General features: G+C 38.7%; 3 protein-coding genes and 1 long non-coding RNA gene across 7 annotated transcripts in view; 2 read left to right on the top strand and 2 right to left on the bottom strand.

The window, feature by feature from the left end:
• Positions 1-6,536: 6,536 nt before the first annotated feature.
• Positions 6,537-8,196, bottom strand: LOC106963096 (uncharacterized). The gene is made up of 3 exons (XR_001428122.1): positions 8,109-8,196; positions 7,096-7,238; positions 6,537-6,890 (listed from the first exon to the last, which is right to left on the bottom strand). It is a non-coding gene; the product is annotated as an uncharacterized LOC106963096 (long non-coding RNA).
• Positions 8,197-8,254: 58 nt separating this feature from the next.
• Positions 8,255-11,976, top strand: fabp3 (fatty acid binding protein 3, muscle and heart). The gene is made up of 4 exons (XM_015057825.1): positions 8,255-8,431; positions 10,484-10,656; positions 11,508-11,609; positions 11,689-11,976. The coding sequence occupies exons 1-4, from the start codon at positions 8,359-8,361 to the stop codon at positions 11,740-11,742; spliced, it is 402 nt and encodes a 133-aa protein (XP_014913311.1). The 5' UTR covers positions 8,255-8,358; the 3' UTR covers positions 11,743-11,976.
• Positions 11,977-17,198: 5,222 nt separating this feature from the next.
• zcchc17 (zinc finger, CCHC domain containing 17) lies at positions 17,199-22,048 on the bottom strand. Of its 3 annotated transcripts, XR_001428121.1 has the most exons (8): positions 21,960-22,044; positions 20,372-20,551; positions 19,401-19,501; positions 19,224-19,315; positions 19,035-19,135; positions 18,754-18,905; positions 17,845-18,059; positions 17,199-17,407 (listed from the first exon to the last, which is right to left on the bottom strand). XR_001428121.1 is itself a non-coding variant. In XM_015057823.1 (7 exons), the coding sequence occupies exons 2-7, from the start codon at positions 20,508-20,510 to the stop codon at positions 17,898-17,900; spliced, it is 747 nt and encodes a 248-aa protein (XP_014913309.1). In that variant the 5' UTR covers positions 20,511-20,551; positions 21,960-22,048; the 3' UTR covers positions 17,203-17,897. The 3 variants fall into 3 exon arrangements, 2 of the variants coding, with proteins under 2 accessions (XP_014913309.1, XP_014913310.1); XM_015057823.1 differs by having other exon boundaries at positions 17,203-18,059; positions 21,960-22,048; XM_015057824.1 differs by lacking the exon at positions 21,960-22,044 and adding an exon at positions 21,842-21,943 and having other exon boundaries at positions 17,203-18,059.
• A 59-nt stretch (positions 22,049-22,107) lies between these two features.
• snrnp40 (small nuclear ribonucleoprotein 40 (U5)) overlaps positions 22,108-23,989 on the top strand; it is a 25,209-nt gene continuing 23,327 nt past the window's right edge. Inside the window, exons 1-5 of one of the 2 annotated variants that reach the window (XM_015057822.1) lie at positions 22,108-22,331; positions 22,922-23,051; positions 23,163-23,256; positions 23,387-23,552; positions 23,681-23,803. In XM_015057822.1, the coding sequence (XP_014913308.1) occupies positions 22,221-22,331; positions 22,922-23,051; positions 23,163-23,256; positions 23,387-23,552; positions 23,681-23,803 (624 nt within the window). In that variant the 5' untranslated portion in view covers positions 22,108-22,220. The remainder of the gene's footprint in view (positions 22,332-22,921; positions 23,052-23,162; positions 23,257-23,386; positions 23,553-23,680; positions 23,804-23,989) is intronic. The other variant, XM_015057821.1, reaches the window with a different exon arrangement.

The raw sequence follows: 23,989 nt of genomic DNA, 5'->3' as shown, positions 1-23,989 counted from the left end.
ACTGAATCATTCGACGCTCTCTCGAGAATGATATTTCTTTACTAATCAGACTCTGTCACTCAAATGTAATATTTTATACACAATATCTCTTTGCAGAAAGAGATATTGTGGGTTATATTGTCTGCAGGTTCAAATATCAAAACTATTTTGGTATCAAAATCGGAAGTTTTTTTTCTGTATTTCCTCAACTTGACACTAACGAGAAGAAAAGCGTATGGACTATTTTCACTCCATAGCAGCGCTCCTATGCCTTTACTTTCGTATAGTCTCAACTTGGATGCAAGTCAAAAAATTGAACCGTGTTTGATTTATGTAGACGGACATATAACAGGAAATGCAAGTTTGCGGCTTATTATTTAAATAAGGAGGGGGAAAACAAAGATGTCGATCATATTTAGGAATTATAAGACATTTGAATGAATTTAAGATCCTGAAAAACATTTCAAATATTTTTCTCCTTTCTTATTTCAGGAATGATAATTGTATAAATAAATAAAATAAAATAAAATAAAATAAAATAAAATAAAACATGTCTTATACTTAGACTATAATGCTTATTTAAATTAAGGTACAACAGAGTTTTAAAACATTAGCTGAAAGAAGTCTGACACCATTGTTCCGCCTATAAGAAAGTTAAATGTTTGGAAATATTTTTAGATGCAAGAATGATGGACACAGATAATTTTATACCATTCAATTTACAATTTAGTACACTGAAACAGTGTATTTTTTTTGTTTGCTTTTTCTGTTAAATCTCACACTGACCAATGCATATTCAAGCTTTTTTAATTTATTCACTTTTTTAAGTCACAACAAAATTAATGAAAAATCAGAGTAAAGTCAGTGATGGTTTAGAACTATGAACGTTTATTCGTCTTTCTTTGGTTTAAACCCACACAGCATATTGTGTTGCATGTTTGTTTACCTCTGTGAATTTCAATAATTCACTGAAACACTACAATGCGGCTGCCATCTCAGTAACACCTGTTGTAAGGTCTATGCTGAAAGAAAACTCTGGGTCTCAGAAAGAATGAAAAATCACACTGACAGTGGGCGAAAAGGGCTGGCGGCAGCTTCAGGGTGAGTTACCATGGTTTCATTGATGTTATCTAATAGTCTGGCACACACACACACACACGCACACGCACGCACACACACACACACACACACACACACACACACACACACACACACACACACAGTGAAACACAAGCATTGCTGAGTGTGAGTCCAGTTGATCTTTCAGAACCCTTCCCCCTGGGGCCTTCGTCTCTACTGCAGATGCTGGATCAGGAAGTTTTAACTCCGGTTCCGGCTTCACATATTCATACTACTGAAATATAACGTTCAAAACTGTTATTTTTGAACATTTATAAAGACTTTAACATTATATTGCAAATAAGGAAAAAATCTTCTTTTTTTTTAATTTAACATGATGTTGATCTTTTCTTACACATTTATGTGTTTTATTCTGTTTGGTGATTCTCGTTTTGCAGCAGTTGATGTTTTATGAAGTTTAAAGGTTCGGCCAAAGTATAAACACAAACTGTACTACCAGTTTACCACCAGCAGAGGGGGTAAGTGAGCCTGGCGTATCTGGGAAGGAATTGTAGTCTGAATGTCAGGAAGCGCTAAAAGTTTTTGTATGCAGACGTATTACATAGGTTTGCGTCTAAGAATGGTGTGTATAATAAAGATAAAACAAAAGAAAAGAAAACAAATGGCAGGAAAACCTTGAGTGACTGTCTTCTTTCTGTTTCCCCATCTTTTCAGGTTCCCTGGAGGATTTGCAAAGCAAATCAAGGAATGTAATCTTAAACCTCTCTGAGGTGACACAAAGCACAGATACACAAACAGTGCGTTAAGCCTGACTGAGCCAACATGTGCTACCATGAAAAGATAGCATATTCCATCAACCCACACTGCCAAACTGAAGATTTGGACACCGTTAGGACATCCTGGTATATCATGGGCTCTTTAGATTTAACTTTTGACATTTACTAAAGCAGCAGTTTATGCAGTTACTCTTTCACAACGGTACAGAAAGGAGTGTGAACGGATCAGATGTTCAGTGAACCTGCACCGTTTTTGAAGAACATGATTCAAAAGCACCATCCACGTCACAGCCAAATGAGGCGTGATACATCAAAATACAGGAACGCCGTGGTGCTCACAGTTCCAAATAGAGGCGATAAGACTTGTTTCGCTTTGTAGTCAACATCACCTCTATTTAAATGTTTTTAAGAGAATATTAGATAAGAAACAGTGTCACAAGAAGCATTGGGAAGTTGGATGAAGATAAAAGCAAGGAAAATCCTGCAAGAAAATCTGGTAGAGGGAGTAAAATACCAAAGATTGGGGTAAAGGTCAATTTTCCAGCAGGAGAACAATCCTTAAAAAAACAGCCAGCGAAAACAGAAAATAGTTTAGGTCAGTGCATCATCTTCCTGAATGGCCCAGTCATGGCCAAAACCTAATTCCAAGAGCAGTAGGAACTTAATCATGAAGCCAGAGTTACAGTGGAATATTTCACATACAAAAATCTAAAAATATAAATACATCCTACCGTGTTCGAGTTTGTATTTGAAAACAGTTTTGAAATCCTTGTCCTACCACTTCACAGTAACCAGCTATAGGCCTCTAAAGAATAATTTGTAGCTTCAAGAATGTGCTTGCAGCATGAAAAACATATATATATGTTTATATATATATATATATATATATATATATATATATATATATATATATATATATATATATATATATATATATATATATATATATAAAAAACTTTGAGAAGTATGAATACGTTTGCAAGGCACTTTAATAAAATGAACTTTTAACCAATTGGGTGGCTTTACAGTAAGCCTCGTACTGCCCAACTCTTAGGTTGTTTTTGTTCTGAGGAAGCATTTCACATGAGAAATGAAACTCCTCAATAAATAAAAGATTACGTCAGGGTGCGGTCTACTCAGTCACTTTGGATAAACATCAGTTTAAAACTTTCATTATGCAGTCCAACCCATGTAGAAACATGACGATGTTCATCTCGTTGAACCTCATTGATGAAATTAACTCTCTTAATTGCTTCACCTCCAGATGGACACATGGAGGAAAAACGACAACGGATGTTTGGTTACAAAGAAAAAAAAAAAAAGCATGAAAATAAATTAGTGTTAGAAAAGGGTGTCAACTCACTCATGTGTTACACAGTCCCACAAAGATGCGCAGGAAAACTGTAAGACATCTGGAAGGAATATCAACATTCCTGGTTGTATGATCTCCATGCTCTTCCTTTGGCTCTTGAGGGATCCAGCAACCTTCTGCAAGAAAGGCCTTCCTGGCTTTATGCCTGTGTCTGCCGAAAGGCGACTTTGATGAGGTCCTACTGTGCTCAAGGCAAAACATGCTATGTGAGTTTCTGCTGGATTATATTTGCTACTCCCTTGACTTCTTCACATTACAGCAATAAACTTCTTTGTATTTTGTTTAGGGGTTTTTCTCTGATAGAGTAATTCCAGGTACTGGATAAAACCAAAATGGGAGATGAGTCCATTTTCTTTACAAATAAAAATCTAAGAAGTGTGACACTCATTTGCATTAAGCCTTTCTGGGTAAATATTTTTGCACAACCTCCTTTAGCTCCCATTGCAGATGCAGATCTGTAGGAGTCTGTCTCTTTCAGTTCTGTACTCAAAGACACTAAAATGTTGGCCACCCTTCTTTGCAAAATAGCTCAAGCTCTGAGACATTGCTGGAGGTTCGTCTTTCAGCGGGGCAACGTGCTGAAACATTCATTTTTCTAAGAGAGCGCAATACCTTGCTACCAAATATACGTACTCAAGGACATGTAAATACACCACATGTTCGGTGACTGTGAGTCTGAAAAGGAGTATCAGGAAGTTTAACTTGTATAATCATACCCCTTTTTCATCATAACTCAAATAATCTTCCCATTTCTCATAACCCTTCTATATATACATATATATATATATATATATATATATATATATATATATATATATATATATATATTTCATAAAATCTCAGTGAAATAATTACGGTTATGTTTATATCTTCATTTATTGCAAGATTATCGCATATGTGGCGGCTATAATCGCATCAACAACCAACAGTTTCACCAGGAATCTGCAGAGAAAAGCATATTTTATCATGTACTCCCAGCTCAAGTGGAGCATATCTGTTTCAATACAAGCTGATACGCTGGGGCTTGCAGTGGTCACAAACAGCTCGGTACGTTACATTAGTTAATGTAAATCTTAGCCCATTATCTACGTTTTTCCGCGTACTGGGTAGCGCTCATAAAGCAATAAATTTCCATGTCTTATGTGAGATTGCCAAAGTTCACAGAATGCACGGCGAGTAACCTTTCACAAAGAGGATATTCAAAGGCATCAGGAGAAAATCCATTTCAGTTTGACTTAAGGCCAGCCTGTAACCTCAAAGTACTTTGTCATGCGATTGACAAAAGATCAAACACACACCCACACACATGTTGAAACACATTCGTGAAGCTACTGACAGCCTGAGAACGTGCTCACTTTAACTAAAGCAGCGTGGATGTTTATTCCACCCACTTTTGTCAAATTTAGAGTCAACTGAAAGGTGAAAATGTATTTATATTCATCAGTAGCACACACTTAGAGAGAAAATAGATGTTTGCATACACTGCATAAATGAACGCCAACAGTTTTTTTTCACTGTCAGAATTGAAATTGAACTAAATTTCTTCTTCTTGCTGTAATTTCGGCTTGTTCCTCCTCACAGAGTCGATGTAACTGGGTCAGATTTTAAGGCTCTATTGCTCCCACAAACCTTTTCAGGTCGGATTTTCAATGGGATGAATATCAGACCTTTAAGGTTGACCACTCCATGACAGTGACTTTGTTTGCAAATTAATTTGGCTGTCATCGATGGTCATTATCCACCATTTGTGTTTAACTTCCGCTGTTTCCACATAATCTTAATCTCTTATTATGTCATATTTTTTGTAGATGCAACAGTCCCTCCTGTGGAAAAACACTGACACAACCAGATGCTTCCAGGTCTGTACAAGTTCCCAGTTTTTTTTTTTTTTTTTAATTGCAGCAATGGTCAGCATGGAGCAACACTTAAGTTTAAGTTTCATCATACCACAGGATATGTCTTCAGAAATGGAAGCCCTTGACTCTGAGTCCATGTGACTTTTTATGTTGCTTTTAGGGCCATGTCTTCTTCCTCACTGAGTGGCCTTTCAGACTAATGCAGACTTTCTTCACTGCAGGCCAGTTTGTATTTTAGCACCAAATTATTGCAGTCTCTGGGTCACACAGCTCAACCATTTTCTGAAAAAAAGGGGTTCTCTGGAGAGAAATTGTTATCCTGGTTATACATCCATTTAATTATTTAAACAAGTGCATGGAGCACCCTTCTCCTTTTTGAAGTCCGCAGTTCTCTTCTTGATGCTTTTCTTGGGATTTTTCATGTGGAGTCCACAAGGAAAAGCAGCCTTTTTAACGAGTTTCTTTCCCACTTAATTCAGTTTAAGCTTACAAATTTAGACTATCGTCACCTGGGTTTTTGCAAAAATGTCTAAAGGCAACTTAACATTTCAGTCTTTTATTGAGCAAATCACAAATGACCTATATCAGAAAATATTTTAATGTCAAAACTGCGAGAAAAAAATAGTTGCCTACTCATTCAGCAGTGCACATCTGAACCGAACACACTTTACGTGGAGGTTTTTGTGCTCAGTGTTGTAGAACTTTTAAAACCTAAAAGGACGACTGAGAGTTGAGAACCCCGATCTCAGTAATGTCAACCTTTCACCTCCTCTCGCTCTTCCTCAGATGTTTTCATGCGTCTCTCTCACACCTGTTTATTAACCATCAAGCTCCTTCACGCCACATTGTGTCAAACACACACATACGTGTCACTTTAAGCGCACTTGCAGCAATAAAACAAGTCTAGGAGACAGCAAGGGTAGTGGACAAAATAACATGGAGTGATGTGATGATGTAACAATTTTCACTATTGACTTTTTTTTTTTTTTACACCCATTCCCTTTTGGTGCGTCTCTCTGCGGTATTGGAGTTACTGTCATTATTGCACAACCTCTAGAGATCATCTGACCGTGAGTCTGCTGCTGGTAAAAATTTCATCAGAAAGAGATTCAGACTGAAGGGTTGAATGGGATTTTAGGGTTATAATTTGGTTTAGGTTAGAAAGGGAAACACAAATCTAAGAAAAGCAAAGATGAAGAGCTCCAATAATCAGGGTTCAGTTGAGTTGTAGTAATTTAGGATACAATAAATAACCGTGTTTGTAGGGAAGCCTGCAGATTGATGTGAATCTTCATTTTGGTGCAAAACCTCAGCCTGAGCAAGACAGCGTGACGTTAGAGGGCCATGCCTCTGATGAATGGCTACTTCCCTCAAGTGGTTTAAGAGGACAGACATGAGACACATACAAACTGACTTTGGTTCAGAGAGAGCAAATCTTTTAAAAATATTTTTGGCACCAGGCCTTTATTGAACAAAATATTGACAGGAAACAGGGCGGAGAGAGAAAAAGAGAGAGAGAGAGACATGCAGCAAATGGCCCCAATACCAGGAGTGAAACCCAGGACAACTGTATGGACGACTATGTCGTCAGAACATAATGGACATGCTTTGCTAACTGGTCTGCCCACTTCTTCGAAGTTTGTATCCATTTCTTCCTAACAGATAATTACTTCCATAGCACCTTCCTGCTTCCACAAGAGTAAAAACACGTAGTGGGTGCAAAACAAGCTCTATAGCAACACCAATCTTCCAGAGCCCCTATCTTCTTCATATTTATGACAGCTCTCCTCAACACCACAGGCCACTGCATTCCTGGGCTTTCCAAGTCTATACACAAACACACAATAACACTTTTGGTCATGCCCTTACAGGTAAAAAAAAGTATTCATACCGCCACCTTCTCCCACTTTGTGACGTTAGATCCAAAACTCTCTGTGGACTTTATGTGATAGACCAAACAGAACAGGGCCTCATTGCAACATATAAAGAAACGGACCCCCCCCAAAAAAGAAATCCAAAATGTGTGGCATACCGTTGTGTTCGGCTCCCCTGAGCCAATCGGATTCATCGTTTGTTGCAGTTACTGCTGTCAGCTTTGCGCATCCTGAGTCTGAAATTGTCAACCATTCTTCTTCGAGAAATCGATCAAGCTCAGCCAGACTAGACAAGGTGAAGCTGAGAAAAATAAATCTTTCTTTTATCTGGATCAGGGTTTTGACACATAGAAATACTTTGATCCAACTCCTTCCATTATTAAAGCGATGCCAGTATGTTGAGGACCATTATCCTGCTGGAAGTTGAAGCTTCCCTCTTGTCTCAAATTTTTTATAGCCCTTACTTAACATGTTCTGTATATAAACTCTGACCAGTTTTCTTATTAAAGCTCTCTTTGCATCTTGTTTGCTTATTAATATTCTGCATGTAAACCTCTGAAACCTTGACAGAACACTTGTATTTATACTCAGGATAAATTAAGACTCGGTTTACTCACTGACTGACATCTCAGGAAGGATTTTATTTAGGGGTATCAGAGTAAAGGGGTGTGAATACAAATGTGTGACACTCTCAATGGTTTTACTTTAAAAAATGTTGAATAGCAGTGTGCTTTTTCCTTCCAGCCATGCACTGCATTTCGTTGGTCTATACAATCCAACAAAACGCACTGATATCTGTGGATGCAATTCAACAAAAATGTGAATTAAACACATTTGTCAAGTGATGAAGGATCAAGAATGAATCTGAGAAGACAGCCATGACATTTTTCTAGGGGCTCAATCTCCATCTGTTTTTTTTTTTCTTCCCTCGTCTGTGTCTCTAACAGTGAAGCCTTATTCATGATCGACCCTCTTGCTCCCCATCTCCTTTAACCCCTTTATTCCCCTAGCTTGGGTTTCTTTATGGCTCTCTGTGATCCTCTCTTTCATACTTCCAACACTACCGCTGCGGTTTGATTAAATAAACCACTGCGTCAGAGTTGAGTGACTTTATAAATTAAATGCATAAATAACAGGGGGGTAAAAAAAATAAAAAATCGAAAGAAATCACCTCATGCACATGCAGTATCAAGCAGCGCACTGTCTCCACCTCCTTTCCTGCTCTGCTCTTCCCGGGCGGGTGACATCACGAACAGCCGGTTTGCAGCCGACCAGTCAGATCGCAGAGAGGCCTGAGCTGCGGAATAAACTCTCCTCTTTCTGTCTCCCTCCGCTCTCATTCCGCCGCTCCTCTTCCTCGCCGCTGACTGCTTTAACCCTCTTACAGGCTCGCGTCCTCGTTTCACTGCGCAGCTGCAAACATGGTCGAGGCTTTCGTGGGCACGTGGAACCTGAAGGAGAGCGAAAAATTTGATGATTACATGAAAGAGCTGGGTAAGGAGGATTTCTCTGTTTTCGTCCGGTGCACGTTTATTCAATACGAGCGTGTGCGCATGCGTGCGAAACGGGAGAGGATGCAAGCGCTGCACGTGAACACATGCGGCAAAAGAGATAAAGATAAAGATCTGCGTTTAGCTTTTAAACGCTCTGAGAGGATGGGTAGCGTGGGTAAAATTAAATAACTGTGGTACATCAAACGAGAGAGGAACCTAATTGCATAATTAGAGGGGGGGATATGATTTAAGAGTGGGTGTGTGGAGGGGAAAAAAAAACAAACAGGAGAAGAGGAAAGCCAGAAAGGGGGAGGAAGAATGGTGGACCGCATGGCCAGAGAGCTGCGAGTAAGGGAGGGGTTCGCCTTTGGTGCAGAAAAGAAAACCCCAACTGTAAAGACGATGAATGGTCTGCAACTGTCTCTCTCCCTTTCATTCTTTCACACATGCGCGCACACACCCACACACACACAGTTGTGCATAATGTGTGTGACCCTAGCTAAAAGCTCCTCATTGTTTGCCACCACGATGAGAGTTGCATATGAAAATGACTCCGACATCATGGAGTTTGCAGGATAACAACATGGCGGCAAAGTCTTCCACATATGCAGTACTGGAACAGGTGCAGTGAATTTTACAACCGTGACGAGCTGTTTGACTTTGTCAGGAAGATTGATGGTCCTTGACCTCACAGGATTCCCACCATTGACCTGCCTGCTCTTTCAGCTCAGAAACTATGGGACTTTTTGACCCTTTGACCCCAGTTGTTGGATCAATGACTCATCTTGCTATGTCAAGTCCATCCACAAACACGTTTTTTTTGTTTGTAAGCCTTATTGAGAGCAGGTTTTCTACTACGGTATAGTAGGGTGTGAGTCATTATTACCCAATCACATAAACTTCTTTTATCCCTCATGCTCACACACACCCGTTCTGAGAGGCAAGTCAGTAATCAGTTGCTCTCTCTCATGTCCAGACAGGAACTCGGGTCAATGGGACCCCACTGTGTTTAAAGAACATGCTCCAGGCCTGATAGTAGTCAAATAAAGATTACAGATTGTGCCATTTGAAGGCACCCAGGGGCCAAATTCACAGCTTCTGCCTTAACCTTGTATCAACAGATCCCACCGACTTTCTCTAAATCATCTGTAAACGAAAAAGAATTGGTTTCGGGAGAACATGTTTCAACAGCCGATACAGCTATTGCTTCATACTCTCAATTTTTGTTTTGAACATTTTCCTCTCTGCCTTCTGGATTTTTATATGATCCTAAAAACGTCCAATCCTAACTTTGGACTTTTTCATCAGAACGAGCTTCAGCTATCCAAGTGTAATTTTAAAGCCAATTTAGCTGTTAAATAGTCACCCATAATTATTGGGTTTTAGCATGTAGTCATTTTACCCTGGTTTAAAATATCCTCTGCCATCTTTGTATTAATTTAACAAAGATAAATTAATACATCTCTGTTAAGAAGGGAAAATAAAGTACATCCTAAAACAAGTCACTCATTAAAAACTCAGCTGCACAAAGTTAGCGCTATCAACTTTACTTTGAAAATCTAATTTACCAAATATTTCTTTTTTTTTAAATTGAAACACTGGAAGTTTATATCCAGCCATGATTAAATCCTTTTAAGAGTTTTCTTTTTTACTTTTAGGAGAAGCTTAATTTGCATGTTGTCATGAAAGGAAATATTCTGATCTTTAAAGATTGACTTCAGCAGCACCCTATGCTAAGAAAGACAGAAGGGGGGCCCAGTATAGACCCCTGTGGGATGGCGCAGTGTAACGGGATTGTGCAAAAACATAAAGGTGCACATTAATTCCTCTGAAAATCCCTATGAAAAATCATTGAAATCATTGTTTTCAGGAAACTGTTGACATAAACTTTGCAGATTGGTATTCAGGCTGGAGAATCCTTCAGCCTTGGCATTACTAGCAGGCCGGCCTCAAATCTAACTGTATTCAGGCATTTTAAATGTTTTTTGTTTTTTTTTGTTTTTTGTTTTTTTTTACTTTCCTTGATGAATTGCATTTGTCTGTATTTCTTCAGGTGTGGGCTTTGCAACACGCAAGATAGGCAACATGACTAAACCCACCACAATTATCTCTGTGGATGGCGACACGGTGACCGTGAAGACCCAGAGCAGTATTAAGAATACGGAGCTTTCCTTTAAGGTCGGAGAGGAGTTTGACGAGACCACCGCAGATGACAGGAAGGTCAAGGTGAGAGGTCAAAGGCTTTTCAGTTCTGTAATCGACTCTAGAAGCTAACAATTTAAATATATGTGATATGAATACTTTTTTTTCTGTTGCACATTATAGATCTCATTAGAAAAATATACTGAAATTACAAATTTAGGAAACGTTGAAGTTGCCAGATGCAACTTTTTATAAGTACTGTTGTAAAATAAGATGGATAGGGAAACAAAACACTTTCTGCCCACCGTTTGTGGTCCTTCCTATGACGATGGAAGTCGGCTACAAAGATCTGAAGATTTTAAGTTCAATTAATTAAAATGTACTTGAGCTTAATTTTTAGCACGGGTAACGTTAGCTATCATTGTTTTTCATTTTTAGCAGACAGTATTCTTTACAAGATTTACATTTAAGGTATTTCATAAGTATAGTTTTTCCTTCAGGACAGAAGGAAAGTTTAAGTAAAAAGTTAATTTGTAATATTAGCATAAATAGAAAAATGTATACATATACATCGTTTTGGCTTAGCACAGCTAATGTAGAGACTTTAAATCTAAAATTTTAGTCAGACTAAAAGTAATTTATTTTGCCAAGCTTATGTAGTTTTGACTGGCGTGTCTTTTTAATGATAACTTGTTAATTTTAAAGCAAAGGTTCATGGGAGATGGAAACATAGCTAATGCTTGAAAAATTTACCTTAATTTATGTCAGCATAATACATTTTTTTTATTATTTTGCTTAGACTAAAATGACACTCAAGTCTGTTTAGTTCATTAAGTGCTCAAGTAAAGCAAGTGACTACATGTTGCTTTATTTATGTTTCCATATTTCCATGTATTAAATGTCTCTCTTTTTTTTTTTTTTTTTTCCTCCCAAAGTCCCTAGTGACAGTAGAGGACGGCAAGCTGGTACACGTACAGAAGTGGGACGGTAAAGAGACCAGTTTGGTCAGGGAAGTTGACGGAAACAAGCTCACATTGGTAGGTATCATACAATATATTTAACACGTATAGGTGTTGTGTTTTTTCAGATTTTAATCTTCTAATTTCTCTGCCACAGACACTTAAAATCGGAGACGTGGTTTGCATGCGTCGCTACGAGAAAGCCGAGTAAAACCCACCACGGAGTGAACTGCATCAGCTGAAGCCCCAAAACTCTGTACTACTCAGTAGTAAGGAGGCCAAGAAAACGCCATGTATGGCTGCTAGTCCCCTTTTACTGTACTTCAGTATTATTGTTGCTGTTGACCTTGACTTTGCCTGTTCCGTAAACTTCTCCTTTTTTCTGTTTGTCCCTCTACTAAAACACTGAATAAATTCCAATAATTTGCTGTTGTTTTCAATAAAACTGCTGATTTGTTGTTGTTTTATATATATATATATATATATATATATATATATGTATACATATTAAAAATACTGTATTTTGCATAATGCTTAAAAAACCTTGCAAATTTCTGGAAATAAAAGTCAACAATGACAAACGGGTAAATCAGTCTTTTTCTATTCTTTAATATACAGGTTGCTTTTTAAGTCATTGTTTAAAGGTCAAGCAGAGGTTATTCACTTTTTTCCTCTTGCTGCTGGATTAATTAATTTTTAATAAAGCAGCTCCCTCCAAGGTCATAGCGTCCTTAATTACACAAATGTAACGCTTGTTGAACCTGCTCAACAAGGCTCTAGTGTGAACTATACTTAGTTACATCTCAAAGTTGACAGCTAAGTACTGCATGCAACCACTGTTTCCATCACAATCGGCTGTACCGGAGTTGAAGTTAATTATAGCTCCTAAAAAAAAAACCCTGTGTGTCTATGTCAGAGTGTGTATATTTTCCCTTGGTGTGGAGAGGTTTGGTCAGAGTGTTCGTCCAGGATGAGGGAAACGTTATGTCCTCTATTCGTATATTAGGTGTGAGGTCTAAATTTGTATCCCTCCCTCTCAGATCATGTGGTAATAACTCGGAGCCAACTGGATGCAGGGTTAAGGGGTAAAAGGGCAGGGAAGGAGATGGTTCATCTCCTGTCTGCCGCCACCAAAGATAACCACAACTGTTGCAGGAACGTCTTCAGTTTGCGGAGGAAACTGTTGGAAGTTAATGAAAATTAATCATAAACATGGATATTTCATTGGACTTTGATGTTTGTGTCATAGTTAAATTTTTATAGTTGAGTCTAACTAACAAAACTGAAGATATCACAAAAAACCTTGACCAAGTTTAGTCATATAGAAAGGGTGTCAAATAAACAGATTCCAGTGGGATACTAGTTAAGAGAAAATAATTTAATGCCACTAAATATTCCAGGGTATAAGAAAATCTTATATCCGCTGCATTTTTCTGTAAGTAGCCTAGGCTAATTTATTACATGTACTTGCAATTTTTTTGAAAATTTCAGTGACATTCAAGTCAAAGGTGTAGTTCTCTTCTACCAGTGTACCAACGTAATCACTAGTCCACCACACATGTGTGTCATTAATTATAGGTGGAACAACTGAACGGGAGGTTTCCTGAAAGTCAAACAATCTGTAAGCTGGAGGACTGTTTCAGGAATATTCCTACAGGTGTTTGTGTTTAGCTGATGGGAGAAGACACGCTGTCGGAGTGAACCAGTTGCTCCTGACACATGATGCCACTCACCCTGATTTCCATGTGGCCTGCCTGTTAAAAAGCTCAGCATCCATTTCACCAAACATCCCCGGCTGTGAGCCGGCTGGGCGTCCAGCTGAGGTTCAGCTGTCCGATTTGGTTTTTTACGTCTTGGTGAGATGTTTCTGTGACACCATCAGAGAGTTTATCTGCACCTTTGCTGAGATGCACAAGGCTCAACTCTTGGGTCTCTGCTTTTCTCTTTTCTTTATTGATGTTACAATTTTTTTTTTTTTTTTGAAACATTACATTTTGTTAAGTAAAATCTCATTGCTAACAGCTATGTTCAGCTTCTTCTTGTCTTCCTGGTTGGCACTAAGAGATGGATGGCACCAAATTTTCTGACTTTTAATGAGAACAAGGCTGAAGTTACACTGTTTATACCCACCAGGTCCTACTATGTTGACCTTTCCTCCCTGAGAAAACCGTCCATTGTCGCTTGTCTTTGCAGGGTCGTGGGCCGACTGGTGTCTATCTCCACCAGTCTATCAGACATTTTGCTGTGAGGGAGGATCCATCTAGATCAGGAACATGCCATGGTAAAATTCAGCTTTTTCCAGTAGAAATCAACTCTATTCTGTCAAAAAGAAATGTGTGAACTGTTTTTGTAAATTGTCTTTCTTGCACTTTCTGTTTACAAGCAAACAACCACACACTTCCTTTTTTGCTGCCTTCACTTGTTTAAAGCTCATTTCTGAATTCGTTTTCTTGGTTCTTGCATTTTTAAAAGTCTTATAAAAGTTAAGCCCCGTTTTCTCTGTCTGACCTGCTGCACTCTTATTTATAATCTAGTTCCCTCCAGGTCTGTTGACCAGACAGTTTCACTTGTCCAATCAGATTCAGAGGTGGTGGAGCTTGTGGTGTTGCAGCTCCAAACATGTTGAACGCTTTGTCATTGTCTACCTTTTTGTTGCACAGCACTTTGGTTTTCCTTGTTGTTTGCGCTTAAAGACAAAGGGAGTATGGAACAGTAAACCTGAATCAAAATGTAAACAATGCAGATATTTGCGAGGTAAAATATTAAAAGCTGAGAAAAAAAAAAATCTGCCAAATATGAATATTTATTTAAACGTCCCTTGGATTAGTTACTTAAGGAAGTCTTTGGACAGACCTGATATCCTTTGCACAAAGTTTCATTCAGTTAAACTGACAGATTCAAGGCTGCATGAACCAATGATTTTTGAAAACAGAAACACTTTACGTTTGTATTTCATATCTTTCCGGTTTTAGCGTCTGTTTTTGATCATCGTCTTGTTGTGAACTCAGGATTTTTGGCCAAGTTGCAGCTTGCCGGTCGGTGGTTAGAGGGAAAAATAAAGAACGATGAAAGACATTTTGTATCATTCTCTCTACATTGAGTAATTCTCCAGTTCCCCTTGTAAACCAAATAACTCGCAACCAAGACAAAGAAGCTTCTGTGTTCTTTCTGTTGAACATTATCCATTTACATACATGACTCAAGGTGTTGTGAGTGCTCGTTATTTGCTTTAGTGCAAACTTGAGTCAAGCTTAAGAGCTTGGGGAGGTGCGACTTCTTCCTCTGATTCTGTTCAGACGAGAAGATTTACTTTTAAACTCCCAGCAGGAATCCTGCAGTTGTTGTAACGCAGCCGACGCTTCTCAGCAAGTTACACCTGTTCTTGAACAGTTCAGTGAACGCCTCGAAAGGTGGATTTAGTTCAGCAATCAGAGTCAAAAAGCTATTATTTGCACACACCCAGAGTGTTATATTTCATTTATTAATTTGTATTGATGTTGATAGTTGTGGCTTATCAGTTAAGAGCCAAAATTCAAAACATTTAACGTTCATTCTGACTGACATGACTTGTGTGCCTCCTCCAGCAGCACTAAGTAATGATTTAATAAAAAAAATGAACACAAGAGATAAGAACACTTTTTGTAGAAATTTGTTAATTAATTTGTTAATTCTGTGGCTCATGTAAACCAAAGATGACTACAGCATGGTTCATAATTAGTGTTTTCCCCAGTCACTATTTCTATTCCACAATAAGTGTGGTGACAAAATAAAATGCAACTAGCTATTACTGGCAAACTGTTCACTTTATACTCATAAAGAGTCTGTTTTTTTCTCTAAAGAAGATGTTGAGATAAAGAGGAAAGCGGGCGGAAAATGTGAAGCTTGTGATCAGATCTGATCTTGAGTTTTACTGCAATATTTGTCTGTCTGAAGGTCAGTCACTGTTTAGATCAGCACAGCTGGAGGCTCTAGCCCAGTAACTCTGGTAAACAACATGCTCCAATTTTATTTTCAAAAAATGCCGCTATCTTTCTTTCATTGTAGCTGAAAAGCAAATATTTCAGCTTCCCTCTAAAATTTGAGTTTCACTGTTTATGTTTAAGTACAGCAATTTGAACCGTAACTGTTGTTAATCACTTCCCAAGAGACAAAGCAAAATACAAAACGACTGACTCACAACAGGGTTACAGTTCTGGTTATGAAAGTTTGGGACCGTCTATTAGATCCACATGGAGTAAACAAGAGAAGAAGAAGAAACGAAGAGGATTCTTGAGATTAAATTTATTGCCAGTGGGCTGCGCTGGAGCCGTTTCAAACCACTGCATCTGGAAATAATCTGTCAAATCTCACAAGCAGAAAGTTGAATCTGGGTCAGTGCAGCACAAACCATGGGAAATGTAAGGTTTTTGTGGGATTCTTATATTGGTTACAAACTTAATTGTTTTTTTGTTGTTGTTTTTTTACTTAAATGTTATGTGAGGACCCAATACCAAGCTGCGATTTCTTTTTCTAAAAGATCCTATCATTTTCCTGTTACTTCACATTCAGGAAACACTCAAAATCACAACGAAGCCCATCAAGGCTTGTGGTTGTAATTTGTCAAAAAGTGACAAAGTCCAAAGAGCCTCGAGGAGTTCCTCAAGGCACCGTGAAAGGAAATCTGAACGTTGAGGCTGCAGATACGTACAGAAAACTGACAGCAGTTTCATTACCTCAAAACTGGGTCACACAGCTTTTCTGTCAAATCAGCATAAAACAGGAGCTGTCATGATGCTCCTGCCACCTCGGATCACATGAGCCGTCAGACGGCCGACGTGAGAAACATCGGAGGAGTAAACAGGAAGAGAGAGCAGGGGAGCAAGCTATGCATAATTCTGAAGTGGGAAGAAAATGATGTACGGTTTTCAAGTTTTTTGCAAATTACCTAAAATACTGTATCATTCTACTGTAGCTGTATGCTTGTTGCCCTCCACGTGGGAGGGCAAAATTAGAAGTCATTTTCAGCTTCTAATTTTTTTTTTCTTAATTAGTCTATATTTAGCTACATCTATCTCCCCATCAACATTCAGCTTACCTTTCCCTTCTAAAGAAAGTCTTTTTTTCTGATTAACGCTCTTCTTACCGTGAGCAGTATGTTTAGTGTGTAGTGCTATAGTTTTCTGCCGCACGGTATTATGAATTTTGGCCTCATTGGTGCTCCCTAACAAACCTATTTTATTGAAATAACATTATGTTATAAACAGGTGGACTTCTGGAGGTTATTGGTATTGATTCCATTTAATGATTCTGAGATTCTGAGAGCAGTTTTTCTGTATTGGATTTGTCGATGGGCTTCAGAGTAAACGTGACCGAATACAATAAAAACACGAATCGTTTTAATTCTCCTTCACATCTAAACAAAAAAATAAAAAATAAATAAAAAATCCCACTTAATTTTACATCCAGTGCTATTTTTAATGTCAAAATGTGAAAAAAAAAAAAAAAAAAAAAGGGGTTGTGAATACTTTTCCTAGGCACAGCATGACCAGGTCTATTTGACCGACCACCTTGCTTGAAAACATTAACTGGATGTGACCTTGTGCTGGTATGTACTCTGGGCCAGAGGGCAGATTTTAACGGCAGCGTTATGACTTCAAGGTCTTTGAACAAAGAGAAGTCAGGAGGCTCTTTGTTGTCTTTACAGGTGCAAACAGATTTAATGGAGTCAGCAGGTCAGGAAGCGGGTTGTGGAAATACACACATAAATACATGCATCTACAACAACATGAAAACATAAATCTGAATGTCACCATAATACGAGGGTCCTGTTGTGTTCACTCGTGCGGTATTACATTTCCTGTTTGTGTTTGTCTGTGTGTGTGTGTGTGTGTGTGTGTCTGTCAGCTTTACCCCCCAACGTCTCGTTAATTGATTTCCATCAGAAACCGGATAGCTGTAAACAATATCTGTATTTAAAAAAAAAAAAAAGAAAAGGTGGATGTCTCCTGCTGCCATATAATTTTACACATATTTGATTACACAAGAGGCGAAGACTTGTATCACCGTGGGCGTCAGAGGTTACTCCAGGCCAGACGGGGGATGGTCACACGACCTTTTTTCAAAACAGTATTTTCCTTTGAGCTTTCACCAGGAAATGGATTACAAGTGAAAAAACCCCCAAAAAACCCTGCTAATTTACAACTGTATTTTCTATAGTTAGCTTGTGGTTTATAAGGAATAATGACGAGATAAAGAGACCGCAAGTCTATCGCTTTGTTTTATCAACATGTGCATGTGTGATAGTGGTGGCGTGACTGACTAGAGGTATGTGTGCGTGTGTGTGTGTGTGTGTGTGTGTGCGTGTGTGTGTGTAGGTTTCCGGCTGTCTCAGCTGTGCTTGTGTGATTTCTGTTTCTTGTGCTTCTTCTTTTTCTTCTCCTGCCTGTTGAGGCTGTTGCTATGACGCCTCCTCTTGGTTTTACACTCGCTGCTGCTGTCGCTGTCTGACTCCTTTCTCTCCCTCTTCTTCTTCTTCTTCATTTTCTTTTCCTGAAGAACAGACACATAAGTATAAATTTGTAATTCGAGAGGTATTTATACCCTTGTTACAAAAACATCACGGAATTTATTTTATTAAACTGATAAATCAGCTCATATTAGCTCTCAGTTTTGAAGTAGAAGGGGGGAAAAAATGACGTGGTTCACAACATTTTTAACAAAAAAATATATGAAAAGTGTTGCAGATTTTGATTGCTAAATGTGCAAAGCAGGCATACCATAAAATGATTTGCAGCTGTAACTGGAAATGTCGTTCCACAAGTATTACTGCAGCGGAGCTGGAAACAAATGCATGCTGCGATTTCTTTTTCTAAAAGATCCTATCATTTTCCTGTTACTTCACATTTAGGAAACACTCAAAATCACAACGAAGCCCATCAAGGCTTGTGGTTGTAATTTGTCAAAAAGTGACAAAGTCCAAAGAGCCTCGAGGAGTTCCTCAAGGCACCGTGAAAGGAAATCTGAACGTTGAGGCTGCAGATACGTACAGAAAACTGACAGCAGTTTCATTACCTCAAAACTGGGTCACACAGCTTTTCTGTCAAAGCAGCATAAAACAGGAGCTGTCATGATGCTCCTGCCACGTCGGATCACATGAGCCGTCAGACGGCCGACGTGAGAAACATCGGAGGAGTAAACAGGAAGAGAGAGCAGGGGCAGGTGTTGTTTAGTTTAACGTTTTCACCTTCTTTTTCTTCTTTTTGTCCGAGTCCTGCGGTGGCCTGATTGTGGCTGTCTGCTGCTGCTGCTGCTGCTGCTGTGCCTCTGCATCGTCCTCTTCAGGCACGAGAGCGTACTGCAAGCCCGGAGCTGAGAAACAGTCCTTTGTGAAGTGACCTGAAAGGAGTCTCGAGTTAACTGAAACTGACTTTGAACAACTTCGACATGAGGCAGCTGCTGTCTGAAAAATATTTTTTTTTCACGATTTGATTCTTCCTTTTACAAGTTCTAGTCGTGCTGGAGCACCTTTACAGCCGCACTTTGAACACGTCGTGTTGAGCACGGCCTCCAGGGTGATCCTGTTGCTTGTGTGATCTCTGAACTGCTTCCTGCGCCTCGCATCCTGACTGCAAACACAAACAGAGGAAAATAACACGCTCCTTTGCAAAAACACACACACACACACATGAAACACATAACACTGCAAGCACTTACTCTGCCATAACATTGTTGGGGTCCAAGTCTTGTCCTGTCCCCTGGTTTACAGCCTTCATGGAGAAGGACATCTTCACCTTGTCACCTTGAATCTGACAGACAGGGTCGTACTGCGGTGACGCTGGATTTACATTCCACACCTGCGTGTGGGATTGTGCTATTTTTGTGTGTCGTTACCTCGCGCCCGATGACTTTGATCCACACGTGTTCTCCAACATCCACAATCTCGGAGGCATTTTCAACTCTGGTTGCAGACATCTCACTCACGTGAACCAAACCTGTTCATAGTGGAGTTACAGCACTTTTTTTTCTTTTCTTTTTTTTTTTTTATAAAGATGTCACACAAAAATAACTTGCAGGATGAAAACATACCATTTTGAGATGTTTATAGCCACACATCACAGCCAAGAATGTCATATTAATTTTAGGCTTTTATTCCATTCACTCAGCTATCCGGACACGAGGAGTCCAGCTACTTTAAAGTCAAGGTCCTGTGTGTAAATGTGAACAAGTGATGCTTTTTCATGTGATTAAATTAATAAAAATTAAATTCAATTTAATTAAATGTGTGTTCTATTTTTGTCCCTCTTGGGCTTTATTTAACTTTTCTCCAAAACCAAACTTTTGCTGAGTGTGCCCTCTAGCGGTGAAAGCATTATCAATTTTCCAAAGTGGCCAGTGATAAGGCATCATCACATGCGTAACTCGTAGGCTAAATATAGATTTCAGATGACCTGCTTCACACAGCTCTCATATTTCTTGAGTATGCTTATATTGTCTCCCTCCTTATGCTTTCCGTAATACATTAGGTGTGTGTTCCTTTTTAAACATATATAATCAGCACATAAGCGTAGATTAGTGGAACATAATCATATTTTTTCTTGAAAGGGGAGCATAAGTTATGCATGATATGAATGAAATTGGATTGTGTTAACATAAAGCAACATTGTCCCATAGAAGTTTCTCCCTAAGCAGACAAGATTCTGAAGAATGGTTTGCCCATCATTTGAGAGCACTCTGGTTTATTTTAGTGATTCACCTCCTCAGTTATGCTAACCTAAAATCTTAAATCTGTCTTTGTCTGTAACATTTTTTCCCCTGTTATGATTCTTTACTTTAAATTGCCTCTGCAAGCCCTTTTTACCAACCTTCCTTCTTGTAACCTGGCAGTCGAACAAAGGCTCCGTAGCTTTGCACAGAGACCACCTCTCCTTTGGCAATACTGTGCAGCGGTGGCAGACCATCCAATCCGGCCGGCTCACGACCATGTCCACCTCGATCAGACATTATCCCAACTAGGGGTGGGTCACCACTGTCTAATGGTAGATCTGGTCGACAGATAATTAAACAGATATTAGAATTTGCAGCATCATTAAAAGTGAGGGAGGAAAATATATAAAGTAACAGAAGGCACAGTGAGTAGAGAGGTCTACTTTTTCTCAGCTTTGAAATAAAATAAAACATTTACACCAGTTAAAAAATGCATAAAGTATTAAAATAAGTTTATTATTATTATTATTATTATTATTATTATTATTATTATTATTATTCCAGCAGAATATTCTGAAACCCAAAATTTCGGAACATTTATTTACTCAGTAATCAAATAAAATACGCAATAACTAAAGCAAAGCATTATCATTACTTATGCAATATATATATATATATATATATATATATATATATATATATATATATATATATATATATATATATTATGTTTATCTGTGTCAAACTTTTAATTTGTAATCATGACTTCCTGTTTTCCTGGGCTACAAATAAGACCCGAAACAGAAGCACATTTCAAAATGGGAAATAAACAAGAACATACCATTCTACTATGGATAAGGTATGTTGATCTTAATAAGATAGAGGAATAAAACTTATAGCTGAAAATTACAGATAATTACAAATGTTTGAACGGTGACAGACAAGGTTGGAAGAGGACCAAATGTTGTCTTGTAAGCACACATTTTGAACAGGATATTAAGGAAGATAAAGAAAAATATCCAAAGGTCCCAAATTTAGACGCATCATCTCATGTGTAAACATGGTAGTGGCAACATCATGCTGTGGAGGTGCTTTTCTTCAGCAGGGACATAGAAAGCTGTCCTGAGTTGATAGGAAGATTGACAGAGCTACATAAAGGTGAATCCTTGATGAAAATCTGTTCTTCCAGATTCACCTTCAGGCAGAATACTGAACTTAAACATATTACAATGAAATGGAATAGATAAAAACGCATGCAGATAAAACGCAGCTCTAAGTCCAATTGAGCTACTGTGGATAGACTTGAAAATTATGTTTACAAACGCTCTCTGTCCAATCTGACTGGGCTTCTGTTATTTTGAAAGGAGCAATAACCGAAAACTACCGAAAATCAAAGCATACCCAAAAGGAGTATACAATCAGTAAAACCCTTTAAAAACAACGTATTATGTATCATATAAAACCCAAATAAAATACGTCGAAATTTATGATTCTAAACGGAGTAAATTTTAAATGCTGCTGGACGATGGATTTCAGACAGTAAAACGAAATAATAACCGATGGAACACACTGTTTACATTATGTCAAGTAACACAGAAGCGGGAAGTATCACATAAATGTTTAAATACCTCACATTCATATATTCAGTCTTATCAAGCTAATACTTCATGCAGATTTATGATTATTAAAGAAGGAACAGTGCTAACTTGGACAATAAGGCTAGAAAAATATAAGTCAATGCTGTACCTTTCGTGTTAATAGAACAGTGAATGTTTTACATCCGGTGTAAAACCCTACGCAAGAAGCAGAATAGCCAATCATCGCATCCGGCTCAACCTTTGACCAATAACAAGCCTTCTATCTAGCGGAAGTATTTCCAAGTTCCGTCTTCTCCGTTGTTGCTGCTTCCGTCGACATTTTTTTTAGTTCTACAAAGTCCATTCATTTTCTTGGACAAACTGTAGCCTTGTTTTAAGGGATTTTCTGCTCTTTTTCGGCTGTTCCGGGATGATTGAGCCTTTGAAGAGAGCCGGCGACATGGCGGTGGTTCCCTCCGCCATGAAGCGGCCCCGGATGGAGCTGGTGGCGGCGGCTCAGTCCCAGCAGCTCGTGGCAGCGGTACGAACCATAGCTGCTGCTGCGTCCTCATATCTGCTTCTTTTACATAAATGATACTTGCATTAGCTTTTCATAGGGTGATTTAAAAGCAGTTACTGAACACAGAGATTGTTTAAAAATAAATTATATAGAAGATGACTGGTTAGTTAAGCAGGAAAATATCTAAAACAAAAATACATCGATGTGTTTGATCTAAACTGTTCAGTTGTATGCCTTAAATGTCACACATGCGACATGATTAATCATGATCATTAATCATGATCAGCTGGATATTGACTATCACCCTAAGCAGTAATAATCTGTTATAAAGCGTGTCTTTACATAATTCAAGTCTTACAGAATTTTAAAGTCAATCAGACTTTAAAACTGTTCTAGGGAACCACTAAGTCTGCTTATGATTGCTCAATTAATGAGGTGATTTGCTTTTATCTAATGTATTATCTTCACTGAAACATTGTCAGTTTGCCTTCTTTGGAAATAATTTTTTTAATCAAAAGTACAGCAAAATGTCAGTACATCCTTTTTGTGTTTGCATCATAATGAATTAGACGCGTGTGATGCAGAAACCATAAATGTTTGTGCTCCCGTAGGGCCCTCCACGGACCTCCAGCCTGCAGGCCCCCATCATGCTGATGTCAGGCCACGAGGGTGAGGTCTACTGCTGCAAGTTTCACCCCAACGGAGCCACGCTGGCCTCCTCAGGATTTGACAGGCTCATACGTGAGTAACTGCCAAAAGTTAAACTCCTTCAACCAGTGGACCAGAGCGCGGCGGCCGACGGACCACTGTTCCTGTCAATAACATATTGTTTGCTTTGTGACGTTGCTGCAGTGATGTGGAACGTCTATGGAGACTGCGAAAACTTCGCCACCCTGAAGGGCCACAGTGGAGCAGTGATGGAGCTGCATTACAACACAGATGGCAGGTGTGGGCAGCTGTCAGAGATGGTTATTCCAATCTCTTATTTGTTTTTGTTTTTTTTATTTTAGAGAAATGTTTGCTGTAAACGTTTATAAATTCCTCTTTTGGCAGTGATATGTTTTTATGTATTTCAGCTTGTTGTTCTCGGCGAGCACAGACAAGACCGTGGGCGTGTGGGACAGCGAGACCGGTGAGAGGATCAAGCGTCTGAAGGGCCACACCTCTTTTGTTAACACCTGCTATCCGGCTCGTCGGGGGCCCCAGCTAGTGTGCACTGGCAGTGATGATGGGACAGTGAAGGTGGGTGTTTAAATAATCCATGTGACAGCTCAGTTGCTTTCTATTGAAATGAAATGCATACCCGACCACATTTTTGCACTTTAAAGTCGGTCATAAATTAAATGCGAGTGCTTTTTGTTGCATAACAGCTTTGGGACATCCGCAAAAAAGGGGCCATCCACACTTTTCAGAACACATACCAGGTGCTGGCCGTGACGTTTAATGACACCAGCGATCAGATTCTGTCTGGAGGCATCGACAATGACATCAAGGTACTAAAATCAAAGATATTAAACAATCCTAAACATGGCTGCACTGACAATTAAACATTCAGTATTAACGATAAAAAGTAATGCATTTTTAATTTTTTTTTTTTTTTTTTTTTTTTTTTTTTTTTTTATATTCTATTTTATGGATAAAGATATTAAAGTGGGGTAGACCAAAAAATCAGGTTTTTC

The sequence above is a fragment of the Poecilia latipinna genome, unplaced genomic scaffold (assembly GCF_001443285.1).
Source record: "Poecilia latipinna isolate Pla-1442-1.1 unplaced genomic scaffold, P_latipinna-1.0 Scaffold1494, whole genome shotgun sequence".
Taxonomy (NCBI): domain Eukaryota; kingdom Metazoa; phylum Chordata; class Actinopteri; order Cyprinodontiformes; family Poeciliidae; genus Poecilia; species Poecilia latipinna.
Note: the sequence above shows the minus strand (reverse complement) of the source record. Positions and strands in the feature narration are given on the sequence as shown.